Below are 13,886 nucleotides of genomic sequence, written 5' to 3' on the forward strand. Positions count from 1 at the left end.
AATATTCTTTTACAATTCCACATTTGAATATGTAAGTAGGTGAGATGTGATTAAAGTATTCGATTATTGTAATTAATCATTTCTATTTTATTTTAAATAAAAACGATGTGTAAATATATATTAAAGAAATAATTCATCATAAATGTGATTGATTTATTATTATTTCATACTTTCGTATATGAAATATGTATACATATCTTTTCGTTTTAAGTTTCCGGTTATTGCTATGGTCCACAAGTAAATAAAGAAAAAAATCAATCATTCAATTGATAAATCAAAATATATTTTTTCATTTTTTTGCAGTAAAAAATTGAATCGGTAAGATTTCAGGGATTTGCAAGAGCAGGAGCAACGATTAGGGCCACAGTTTCTGAGAAATCCTTTTTTGAAATATCTAAAATTTATATAGTAGCTTCACAAAATATTCAAGAAAAAGTAATTGGTTAAATTGATGTCTATAATTTTAAATCGAGAATATATATTTCATAGAAGTATTTTTTACCTTGGATAACTAGGAGAGGGATAATTAGGAGAGGGAGCAACGATTAGGGCCACAGTTTCTGAGAAATCCTTTTTTGAAATATCTAAAATTTATATAGTAGCTTCACAAAATACTCAAGAAAAAGTAATTGGTTAAATTGATGTCTATAATTTTAAATCGAAAATATATATTTCATAGAAGTATTCTTTACCTTGGATAACTAGGAGAGGGATAATTTAATTAGCACGTAAGAGTATAGCATCTGACACATGGTATAAGTAAAGATTAGATAAAAAATAATTAGATTTTAATATAACAAAACAGTTAGAAAACATCTACTTAGATTTAACAGTGAGAACAAAAATTGATGTAGACAGTAGAAGTAGTGTAGAAGTAGCAACCACAAATTGATAAGATCAGTTTAACAAAAAAATAGATCTAAATCCATAGAGTCGAATAACTAAGCATTCTATAATTTTTAATGTAGCTAAAATAAAATATTTAATCCTCTTGCCATTGCTACAGTTCTAGTAACCGTCAAGATTTTGATTCAACACTTATGGCAACAACCTAACCTGGTATAAAGTTAAATTTAGTGAGGTGTGTAGAAGATAGATCAACATATGAATAAAACTACTATGAACTCCAAACAGCATATCTAACTAATTTTCAAGATCCAAAAAATAATAAACTTTTAATATTTTAATATTTATTTTTCATCAATCGATTTGTTGGTTTTATTTTGTTCTATATATGTGTCTTTTTAATTATATCGTTTGCCTGACAATTAGTTCTATCTCTATAAAAATCCTTCTATAAATAATTTCAGTTCATAGATGCTGTTTCTTGTATTACTCGCAAATCTTTTTCGAATCGAAAACTGTCATGTTAACATAGGCAACATCTTTTTGATTGCATTAATAAAATTAAATGCATTTCAATCGTAAGATTTGTTGGTAATCTTTTGGTCTTACATTGAGAACATAAATTTATTGAAGTAATTAAGTGGATCTTAAGAATCTCAAGAAATTTCTACATATAAGTCATTTTTGCAATTTGTTTTAATTTAATATCGTTTATTTAATATTATTAAATATAATTAATTATTTATAATAAAAATTTGCTTTGCACATTTTAATGCTTCATTTTTATTGACTCTTTACAGAAATTCTTTTACATAGAATTCATTAAGGTATGTAATATATAATATTTATAAATATTATATATAAATATTTATTTATAAATTAATTAATAATAAAATACATCTTTTATAAGTTAAGTATTAACCACATTTCGAGTAGTTCTATTTGAGTGGAATATTATCCTCATTTAATTATCTTTAACAATTATAAAATTACTTTTGGCGTAAATATTAAATAAATGTGAATTAAATATGTATATATTTTTTTTTTTTTTTTTTTTTTTTTTTAATTTTATTTTCTTTTATTGCGATCTGTCAATTCAGAGTAGACAATAAACAATATTTAAAAGTGACTAAATACTTAAAAGACCATTTTGAGCTTGAATGGACTGAGCTCAGTAGCACATCCGTCTGTTGAAGTCGGACACATTAAAGTTCCAATGGCGTGTGAACGTTCTCCCTTCTGCTATAATTCTGCTCATAAAGAGGTTGGGATGATGTAACATACGTTTTTTGTGTTTACTGGCTTGGCTTTTTATGACATCCTTAACTACCGGAACGTTAAGATCGCGATGTATACATTCATTTGTTATATATCTAGGAGCATCTATGATTAATCTAAGGGTTTTTGATTGAAAACGTTGAATAATCTCAATATTTGAAGATGCAGCAGTTCCCCAGAGTTCAATGCCATATGTCCAGATTGGTTTGAGTATCGCTTTGTAGATAAGAAGTTTATTTTCCACGGAAAGCTTTGAACTTTTATTCAGTATCCAGTAGAGCTCCCGCAGTCTGATGCCAAGTGCTTTTCTTTTAGTAAAAATATGGTGCTTCCAAGTTAGTTTTGTGTCAAAGTGTATTCCTAAATATTTCACTTGGGTAGATTGAGGGATTAAGATATCGTTAAGTCGTACCGGAGGGCAATTTTTCCTTCTCATTGTAAAGTTTATTTGTGAAGAATATGTATATATAAAAAAGTTTTAGTAAAAGTGTTTATGAAATATATATATAAAATAATATACAAATTCCTGTGAGTAGATAGATGATAGTTAAAATATTTAATTTTTTATTAGATTATTTAGAATATTAAAATGAAAATAAATAAATTGTTTTTAATTTACTTTTAACGTACTTCTTTTGGGTGTCTTGTCCGTTTCAAATGTTGACTAACATAGCTGTCATGACGGGTGATCTCGAGATTTGGCCGAACCATTTTCGTAGACTCTTAGACCATTGATTCTGCTTTTTATAATTAATTTAAGCTGACCGTACTTTTCTGGATGTCTTAAAGTATGCTCAAAGTCTTCTAATATACTTTTAATGCTTTCAATAACTAATATATATTGAGTTAAAAGTTATAATTATGAAAAACTGGAATCTTTTCGCTGTGACCTTAATGTCAACTATTGGAAGTTTCTCGCATTATGGTTTGTGTTGATCTGTCGATCTCATATAGTCATGGCGCAGATGATGCAGTATTCGTTCTGTACACGGGCATGTACTTTTACTAGTGATGGTAAAGTGCTTTAATAATGTCTTAGAACCAAAACCAGCAACTACTTCCAATATTTCTCAAACAGAGCAATTGGTTAAGTCAAGCTAAGTTGATGTGGGTGCTTTGTGTTCAATTTTCATAACTCTTTTGAATTATATACATTATTTAACCTTATAGGTAGATATATTGGAGTGGTGGTTTTGTATTCAAGAAAGTCCATTTGCGCTAAAATAATGGCCCATTGTGTTATCACAGGAATAGCGTTGATACGTACATAAATTAAAAGGGCGGTATACAACCAATGCCGAAAAAGGCAAAGATTCCTCCATTAGGTCAAGGAAAACCAACCTGTAATAGAACTGTCAGGTTGGTTTTCCTTTAACTATTGGGGGAATCTTTGCCTTTTTTGGCGTTGGTTGTATACTGACCTTAAAGTCTATGTACGCATCAACGTTATTCTTTAAATTGTGGGAAATTATTACCGCAAAATAACTATTTAACGTATAGTTTTTCTATAGTTTTTTTCCTGATATTATCTAGGCTGCCAAAGTTTGATTCTTGGCAAACTTTTGCATTATTACCAAAAATTTCAATAAAATTTTATTTTTTTAAAATCTTATTACCTTTGGATTGCATAAAATTCAGTATCACTGACTTGTATTCCCTGAAATATTTCAAATATGTTTCTTTAGAAGTGCCTAGAATTTTATTAGTTTTTTTTTTATGTTGAAATACATGTTCAGTGCTGTTTCGGTTGTCTACCTTGTGATTTTATTGACCTAATTTTTGTTCTATGAAACCATTTGCCTTACTCATTGTATGATATTTGCTTCATAAACATAAATTTTCATTCACCAAAACTTAGAAGAACCAATAAATTTGTAACTACAAAATCTAACCGTAGGCACATAAACACCATATATCAGTTACTGCTCAAGGATTTCATTCATGGTCTATATGTACATAGGTATACTGCTTTTAAAATATACAATTTACACACGATTCTAATTGCAGCAATCTCATATTCAAAAGATACTTGTAAGCTTGTGCAGTTGTTTATGCTATGAAAAACATATACGCATATACATTATGTATACACATATTTACGAAGAATTCTCTGTAGATTTGTTTGTATGTATGTATGCTGAGAGAGATAGTTAGTGCCATGAAACATAGCACTTTGAGTAGGTGTCGCCTAACGTGCATGCACCTCGAATCTATGAATAAATTAATGGCAAAATTGAACATTTTTATTTCTGAATCGTTACAAATGTACGTACTATTGTACGTGTGCACATACTTGTTTATAAGTAAGTAAGTTTGTATCTATGTTAGTTTACGTTATCTGTTACTGAAGTCACAGTTTAGTGTTTGTTGCGAAAAGCCTCACTTGCGTTTGCCTTGCCATTGCCTAATTGCCTCTCAATAAATGCTGTTCTGCATTGTTTTATTGCTATGCAAATTAATAGGTTTTTCGTTCCACGAATCTGAATGAATGTTTTTAAATTTAATTTTAAATTTTTTATTGTTGAAAGTGCATTCGGTTTATTTCAATATACGTTATATCACACTTAACATGTCGTTTTTAATTAATAAACCAATTAATTGAAGCAGTTATTAGTTGACATTTGTAAATAACTATTTTCAACAAAACTATTTTGTTTGAAATATCATTTGTAAAATTTAATTTTAGTAGAATAAAAATTATTTGCTAATTGTATTAAAAAAATTTTCTATGACCTTTTAATTATTTTTTAATGGCTCAAATATTTTTATAATTGAAAAAAGGGTTTTACAGAAGAACGGCACGCTTGGTGCACTTAATAAGTCCCATAGTACCTTTTTTTTTCAAAGCTACATATTGAGTTAATTATGTAATATAATATAAAAGTAGTGATTTAGTTTTATAAAATTTTTAAAGCCTAATAAACTCAACTAAGAAATGTTATAGTAAATAAGAAAATGACAATATTCCTAGAGGTAATAAGAGTGGAGATACTTTTACTCAACTTAAAAAAAATTTGAACTGCTGTCATAGATTTACTACTACAAAATTGTATTCAATACAAATATAAATACAGTTTTATTTTGTATATATGAAACATTGTAGAGTGTAACTACTATTTTCTCAAAATAGTTAGCTTTTCTCATCAATATTTCAATAGTTAACCCAAATTACACACAGAAGAGTAGTGAAAATGTCTGTTAAACATAAACAGATTAGATTTAATTGTTTGAAAATGATAACCGGTCAATTTCTTCTAAAGAAGAGTAAGGTGCTGTTAGGATTTTCAACAGCCGACGAATATTTATATATTCTTGGACAATATCAATACAATATAGGAAAAGAATTCTCTACAAATTGATCCACTAATTAGAATGGTCAAATATTGTTCTGGAAAATATTAAGATTTCTTTAGTTACAGCTGAAGTAAAAGCAATGCTTTGACAATTATGGATAGGGCAAGATATAATAGTTTATCAATGAACGCAGTGTATATAATAATAATACTATAATTATAGTATAATACTATACTATAATACTGTAATACTATAATCTTTATGTACACCGAATTATGTTCTCGTTTTCTCAGAGAATATTCAATAACGATGTATGGATTCGCACAAGCCATATTAGACTTATAGTATAATAAATATTTCCATAACAATGTCCATAGTATATGTAAATAGAACTTCAAAGAGCAGCAGAAACTAGTAAATTTAATGGATAGGCGTTAAGTTGGCGTATGTAAGGTTCTGGTTGCTTTGTGTGTCGCTGGATACATTAGCAAAGTAATAGATCGCGAATTTAAAGATGCAAGCTTTTCATGGTATCACATTGCATTTTTTTTCTATAAAAGAGTTTTATTTAAACTAATAACAAAGTCTCTAAGCTTCAATATGGAGGACATAATTACATACATACATGCACACAGTTATAGTATTGTATGTTAGGTTAGGTTAGGTTATACCGGTGATCCCTAGTGGATCCACTTAGGCCTTTTGGCCCATTGTGATGCCGTATATAAATACTAAAAGAAAGTAAAAGAAACCTCAGGGTTTAAAACCACCTAGAACCTTTTGCGAAGCATAAAATGCTATTTAAAGCCCGATCCTGTAACTGGTCCAGGTCTTCAAGGAAGGGGGCCCCTAGAGTACTAAATCGCCGACGTGCAAGAGCTGGACAAAAACACAACAGATGAGATGCGCTCTCATCGTCCTCCCCACAGCTACGACAGATTTGGTTGAAAGGAAGACCTAGTCTTCTAGCATGGTTCCCTAGTTTACAGTGTCCTGTAGTCAACCCTACCAGAAGACCAATGTCCTTCCTTGAGTTTTCGATTTCCTTTTATCGGAAAGTGGCCAGATTGCATACAGATGTCTACATATCGTTGAGTCTTCCCATCTTTTATTAAAAGTATTTGTGCAGAAAGAACTCAATATCAGTTTACATGATGTTAGTGATATGCCCAGATAGTCTAGGTGCTCCGAGTATGGCACTGAAGCACCCTTTCTGGCTAACTCGTCTGCTTTGCAATTTCCGAAAATATCCCTATGGCCGGGAACCCAGATTAGAGAAATATTGAGCTGCGTCGACATTTCGTTTAGAGATGTGTAGCAGTCAAGAACCGTCCTAGATGTAAATTGGACCGAACTCAAGGACTTTAATGCAGCTTGACTGTCTGATAGTATGTATATATTCCTGCCAAATATATCATCTACATTCAAACAAGCTATAGCTTCCCTGATGGCGACCACTTCCGCCTGAAAGACACTACAATGATCTGGAAGCCTAAAGAAGGAAGATTTGTTCAATCCTCTGAGAAAACTCCACTACCTACACCACTACTTGTTTTGGAACCGTCTGTGAAGATGGTTACGCCCTCATCTAAGAAGGGTCCACCTGACGTCCATGCCTCTCTAGATGGAAACACGACATCAAATTTCCTGTCAAAGTTGAGAGTGGGTGTGATGTAATCAACGTTTTTAGGAGTAAAATTGAAAAGATTTAGAATGGAGGCATGACCATAGTCACTGTCTCTCCATTGTGAGGTAGCTTTTAGTCTTAAAGCAGATGAAGCTGCCATTTGTTTACTAATAATATCCATTGGCAGTAACTGAAGCATCAAATCTAGTGCAATGGATGGTGTGGTGCATAGCGCCCCGCTAATACAGAGTTCAGCTATACGCTGAATCCTGTTAAGTACTGAGCAGTACGAAGATTTATCAAGAGCTGTCCACCATACCGTAATACCATACATTAATATGGGCCTAATAACAGCTATATATAGCCATTGGGTGATGCGAGGTTGAAGACCCCACTTCTTACCAATAGCTTTCTGACATAGAAGAAGCGCAACATTGGCTTTTCTTGCACGCTCTAGAGTGTTTTTCTTCCAAGTGAGTTTCCTGTCGAAAACTATACCTAAAAATTTGGCTTCCTCCTTCACATGTATCACAGAACCTCGTAGAGAGGGTGGAGAAAGATTCAGGACCGTATGTTTTCTTGTGAAAACCACGATTTCAGTTTTATTGGGATTCACCCCAAGGCCACATTTTTGTGTCCAATTGTTTAGGATATTAAGACCATTTTGTAGAATATCCCTAAGAGTGGTAGTATATTTTCCGGTGACCGTTATCGCAATATCATCCGCGTATGCAATAGTTTCGCATCCCTCCGCCTTCAGTTGTATTAGCAGTTCATTCACCACTATGTTCCAAAGGAGAGGGGAGAGTACTCCTCCTTGGAGGGTACCTCTATTTACCCTTCTGCATGCCTTTGATGAGCCCATCGTTGCTTCAATGAGTCTGCCAGTTAGCAGCTGATTTATAAAACCAATGAGCGCATCATCAACACCCAGACGCGAGATCGCGCTTACTATTGCACTCGGGAGTATATTGTTAAAGGCCCCTTCAATATCTACAAAAGCAACCATACAAAATTCTTTGAGTTTTATGGATTTTTCTATTCTGTAAGTGAGGGAGTGGAGAGCTGTCTCTGTAGATTTTCCCTTAGTGTAGGCATGCTGTGAGGGGGACCACTGGTTGGGGCTTACAGCACGCCTTACTTCTATGTCTATTATTCTTTCAAGAGCCTTCAACATGAAAGAGGAGAGGCTTATAGGACGGAGTTCATTGGGGTTATGGTGCGAGGTTTTTACTGCTTTGGGTATAAAAACTACTCTAACCTCCCTCCATTTAATCGGGACATAGTTAAATAAGAAACAATGTCTAAAAATTGCCAAAAGCCGGTTGTGTATTAACTCCCACGAATTCTGGAGCTCAATTGGATGAATACCATCCGGTCCTGGTGATTTGTAGGGTTTAAAACTAAAAATAGCCCATTTGACGATCTGCAGGTTAACCTTAATAGAGTTAACCGGTGAGAGATTAAGTCACTGTGAGAGATTAATGCAGCTACCGAAGTAGAAGATCCCGGAAAGTGAGTATCTAGTAGTAATTGTAAAGATTCGCTATTATTATTGCACCATGTCCCGTCAGATTTTTTGAGTAACTCTGGGACAGATGGATTTTTGGATAAGATTTTACGCAGTCTAGAGGTTTCAGAATTGCTATTTATTTCTTGACAGTACGATTGCCAAGTGTCTCTCTTGGACCTACGTAAATTTTTCTTATATTCCTGCAGAGAGGTTTTGTAATTCAGCCAATCACTCTCATTATTATGTAGCTTTGCTCTGTTGAAGAGTCTCCTACACTCTTTTCGTAAAAGACCTAGATGCTTATTCCACCAAGGTGGGTTACATTTCCTACTAGGTTGTGTGGGGGGACAAGCATAACTGAAAGCTTCGTTGAGCACTGAGGTGAGATCTTGGACTTGATTGTCTAGATCAAAAGTGTTCCCAGGGGGATCGGAGGAAGTGGTTAAAAGCAGCTCACTTAGAGCTGCATTATAATTCGTCCAGTTTGTGTTTTTAACATTTCTGAACGTTTTTTGATTGCAGATGTTCGATTCATCTAAGGTTAAGGTGAATTCTAGAATCATATGGTCTGAGAACGAGTGTTGAGTGGACACTTTCCAGTTCTTGACCGATTCGTGAAGCCTAGCAGTAGCAAGAGTGACATCTAACACTTCCTGCCTGTTTTTAGTAATAAAAGTTGGCATATTGCCATCATTGCAGATGAACAGATTGTTACTAAATACAAAATCAAAAAGTAACTCACCTCTTTCATTAGTATTTGACCCCAAACCTCATGATGAGCGTTGGCATCGCAACCTATTAGAAGCTCTACCCCGAGTCTCCTGGCGCTGCTTGTTAGCTGTATCAGGACATTCGATGGTAGTGTGGCATGGTCATGTGCCAGATATGCAGATACTGCCCATATTTGGCCCCAGGAGCCCTCGATACTTACTGCGGTTTGGTCACCATCACTATATTGCGAAAGTAAGAGAGCATTAAATTTTTTATTAACCACTATGCAGGACCTAGGCTTACCCTTATTTACCGCATAAAATAGGTTGTAGTTATTAGCCCTGATTTCGCATACAAGATCCTTATAAATCCATGGTTCTTGTATCAGGACCATATCAGCCTCGTTGTTGCTGAGGCGTTGCAGTAGACTGGCGGATGCAGCCTTGCTATGATGCAGGTTAATTTGCTGTACCCGCATCTTCAGTATGTGTGGATCCATTTTTCTCCACCACAGTGACATCAAAAGCACTATCCTCCTCAGAGTCATTACTCATTAGGAGTTCCTCTTCATCGAAAAGATAGCGCATGCCTATGCTCTCCTCTGATGTAATTGAGTGAGCTGGCGAAGGAGCAGACATTGAAATGTCCATGCACACAGGTGAGTCTTCAGATGGAATAACCGGACCCACTTCGGTCATTGAAGCAGGCTTAATGTTGCCCACTTTCGACAAGGGATCAGCAGTGTGTTGAGAAATTGCCGCTGATTCCCGTACATCAGACGAGGATTGCTCCTCATCTTTTTTGTAGACCCTCATAGTTATGGGGAAAAAACCGTAATTTAAAACGCCACCAGATCGCGCCAAAATGGCCAGAGAGGCTTTGTCGATCACAAAACTGACCGACCTAAACTTGCCTTTGGCTTCCTCCAGCTTGGTGACCTTCCACGTGGACGTATTTAGATCAGGGTTTCCCACCCGAATTAGCTCCAGAATCCGCTGAGGGTCGGATGGTTCGGCTGGAATCCAGGAACGCGCCCTAGGTCGGCCAGGAATTTGTTCCTTGGCAACGACTTTAAGCTTTGCGCCTGGCCAGACCTCACCCATTCTGGAGATGGCAATGCGAAAGAGATCAACAGAACGCTGATCCACGCAGGCGACTAGTTTCACATGGCCCTGAAACCATCCACCGTCGCGACATTTGGGAATTGTACCTGGAAATTCCTTAAGAACTTCGACGTACAAGTCAAGGAGCTTTCGCTCAATTTGATCCCATTTTTCAGGATTAATAGTGCCATCTGGATCATTTTCATCAATGACCGCCATTATGATGGAGCCCTTCAGCGTGTCGCTAAAGGACTTAGTAGTGGTGGCGTTGCCACGAAATTTTGCCTTTTTGGCATCTGGCTTCGAAGCTGACTCATCTAATGAGCGCTGGCGCTTCGGTACAGGTTCCTTTTTGACTTCCTTAGAAGTATCAAGGACCCGTTTGGCCCAGGCTAATCTAGCCTTAAGAGACTCGGACGTAACCGAGACATTTCCATATCTCTCGAGCAGCCTAGTCGCCGCTCGCCGTTCTTTATAAATTCTCCTGGATGGAGAGCCCGACCATGCAGAAGGGCCAGAACGCGTGGAGATTCCTGGTTTATTAGGAGGTACCCTGTTATTACCGCTAGAAGTTGCGGTAGGTACCTTGGAACTAGCCGTTCCAGAAGAGCTTGGTTTAACCGAGCTTGATTTTTGTAAATTTTTATTGTTTTGGTTCATATTTTAAACCCACGAGTTGCGGAGAAAGGAGAGTCGATCCGGGCAGAGATCCGCTATACCCGGACAAGGCTAAGTTACAACCGGAGGGCGCCAGATATCCGGAGGTCTCCGTTTAGAGACACACTAACGTAGTGCCATTCATCTCATCGGCACGGGTCGAATAACACCGGAGATTACGGGTTTTATCGAGTTTTCCTCTCTAGATCCATAGTGTTCTGTTGAGTCAATGAAATTATCAACTACAAACAGGTTCACCTCGAGAAGGGTGTGATAAAGTACCACGCACCATGGTCTTGGTAAGGCATAGGCTGATGTTTTGCGCATGACCATACCCTGTTCATTGAGAACACGAACCCTAGTATTGTATGTTACAGGTTTAAAATCTATCCCTTAGATCCTATAGATTAAAATTTGTCTTTTATAATGGTTTCGTAAGATAAAGGCTTATATTTTAGTATATGTTCATTATAGTTTATGAGTTTTTTCACTAGTTATCTTTAATAACGCTGTATAATTTTGTTATTAATCAGCATTAATGCTAATATGCTATATAGTCTTAATCTATGATATTGCAAGGTATATATCTACTTATTTTCAGTGGAATACTCTTGTGTATCATCGCAGAATTATTGATTTTAGGAATTAAGGTGAAAGTTGGTGTTTTATTACTAACAATAATATCCTTTCAAAGAGCTTTAATCGTGGTTAAATTCATTCAAATTTTATGTGGTTCTTAAGCGTAGAGAACATTAAGTGGAATAAAATTTTATTTTTCATCTAATGACATAGCAGGTAATAAACTCAATTTAATTATTGTATTTATACACTTTAGCAACAAATAATTCCGCATATGTTTAGTAACAATTAAACACATTTACTGCACACTTCAGCAATTTAGTACTATTATTCATGGTTTTTGTCCCACATCCAAAAACAATTAAAACAAATAAAATTTTAATGAGCGCACAAATGGCTATTTAAAATTCAATTCATTTTATATATATTTACCATTAAACATAAAAAAAAATGTAAAAACATAAAAAAGTACAAATTTGTGTAAATGATTAATTGCTTAAAAATTACAAGTGAATTCGAATCCGAATTCGCATAATGAAATGTGAAATGAAAATATTTCATGGTAGAGTGCTGACCCCTTTTGCTGAAACTCGCAGCTTTCAGTTGGTAGTGCTATGTTTTGGACTAAATTCATCCACCCACATATCACTGAACACCCACCACCATTGGTACTACAACATTTTCGCTACCAACGTTGCTTTGATACATATACTTTTTTTAACGACAATGAGAACCGATTAAGCATGTAAGCAAATGCGTACTAATTGTGTACGCAATGCGCTCATAAAAACGTTCGCAGTACTTCTGATGCGTACACGAATGTACCGCTTTTGAGGTGTACTTGCTTAAAGAGAAACCAAAAGTATTTCCAGCTACCCTTATATCATGTTTATTCAAAAAAAATAATGTAAAATAATTAAATTCTTCGAATACTTTGTTTTATAGCTTAAGTTGTCAGTATAGTTTTAAGTACAATCAATTTAAATATTTCTTCGCGATGCCAGTTAAAAAAGTGAATAAATTGCTTAAAGTTTAGAGAATACTAGTAATTTATAATTTAGATTCTTTTCGTAATTTAAAGGTACTTCTCATATTATTAATTTTTCAGATGCAGATAATTCGTTATTGTCATGAAAATGTTTATACTAGTACTTCATGTATTATTCGACCGTTTGAAGCTTCGAGCAATTTGATGTTCTAGTAAGCTGCACGTACTCAAGCTATTGTAAATTTTCACTCATATTTATTGTTATATCAATATCTATGAAATAAAACAAAAATAAAATGTAAAAAAAGTAGCTTTCTAACTCCAATGTTCAAACATTCGAAGTATTTGTCCGCAGTTGAGTATACCTACTCGAACTGATCGAGTTTGTGCACTTATATTAATAGTAAGTGAAAAAAATTAATAAATTTAAAAATTATAATAATTTATTTATAATTAATGTAATTTTTATATTAATTTTTTTAGTTTTGAGATATTCTAAAATAAATATTCTTGCTTTTTAGTTATTTTTTGAAGGTCCATTAATTAACACTGAACATTTTCAAGCATCAGCTTATAAGTTATCTACAAGACCACTCTATAAAAAAGAATGACTTGATTACTTTTTCCTCATTAGTCTTATTAGTCTTATTATTAGTCCTATTATTAGTCTTGTTATAAGTCTTATTATTATTCTTATTAAGTCTTTGTAATACCGCTATCTTCAGCCAAAAGTGATATTAATATCTTCATAAGTATCGGAACTCCAGGTTCTGATATAGTATAAATCTATTCTATAACAATTATACTTCTGTAATGCATTTGAATGCATATAAATTATGAATGAGATAATCCAGAATGGATTATAGAGTTCTATAAATATTTCTGAAAGTCATGTCAAAGATAAAACAACTGTTTCGTTCTAAGAACTTTACAATTTACCTTAAGTCTTCATATAGGTAATGAAGTATTAATATACAGAAGATACAGAACACGATAGTGTAACATACTATATATATTTAATTGGTTTCTTTTTTGTCAAAACTATTTAGGTAACATTAGGTCAAGGCCTGAATATACAGTTTGGTTATTGCATTTTATAGCAAATATTAATCGTACTTTTTTTAGTGCTTTTATTATGATCATTTTAATATAAGAAAAATAAAAATAATAAAAGATAAATATAATATAATAATAAAAAAATATTGTATACAATACAATATATTGATATTGTTTATCTATATTAATAAATATATTTATTTCATATAGACATGAGTTGATTGGTCAACTTGA

The 13,886-nt window shown here is 33.8% G+C and overlaps 2 protein-coding genes across 2 annotated transcripts in view; one reads left to right on the top strand and one right to left on the bottom strand.

Moving 5' to 3' along the window:
• The window catches only part of LOC119678786 (cAMP-dependent protein kinase type II regulatory subunit), a 113,457-nt gene that overhangs the window by 34,178 nt on the left and 65,393 nt on the right, over positions 1–13,886 (top strand). The window contains exon 2 of the mRNA XM_038090843.1: positions 1,647–1,673. The gene's annotated coding sequence lies outside the window, so the exon portion shown is untranslated. The remainder of the gene's footprint in view (positions 1–1,646; positions 1,674–13,886) is intronic.
• On the bottom strand, positions 9,327–10,183 carry LOC119678788. Its single transcript, XM_038090844.1, has 2 exons — positions 9,573–10,183; positions 9,327–9,508 (listed from the first exon to the last, which is right to left on the bottom strand). Exon 1 carries the CDS (start codon positions 10,082–10,084, stop codon positions 9,728–9,730), a length of 357 nt encoding a protein of 118 aa, XP_037946772.1. The 5' UTR covers positions 10,085–10,183; the 3' UTR covers positions 9,327–9,508; positions 9,573–9,727.

This window comes from Teleopsis dalmanni, chromosome 2 (genome assembly GCF_002237135.1).
Source record: "Teleopsis dalmanni isolate 2A chromosome 2, ASM223713v2, whole genome shotgun sequence".
In the NCBI taxonomy this organism is placed as follows: domain Eukaryota; kingdom Metazoa; phylum Arthropoda; class Insecta; order Diptera; family Diopsidae; genus Teleopsis; species Teleopsis dalmanni.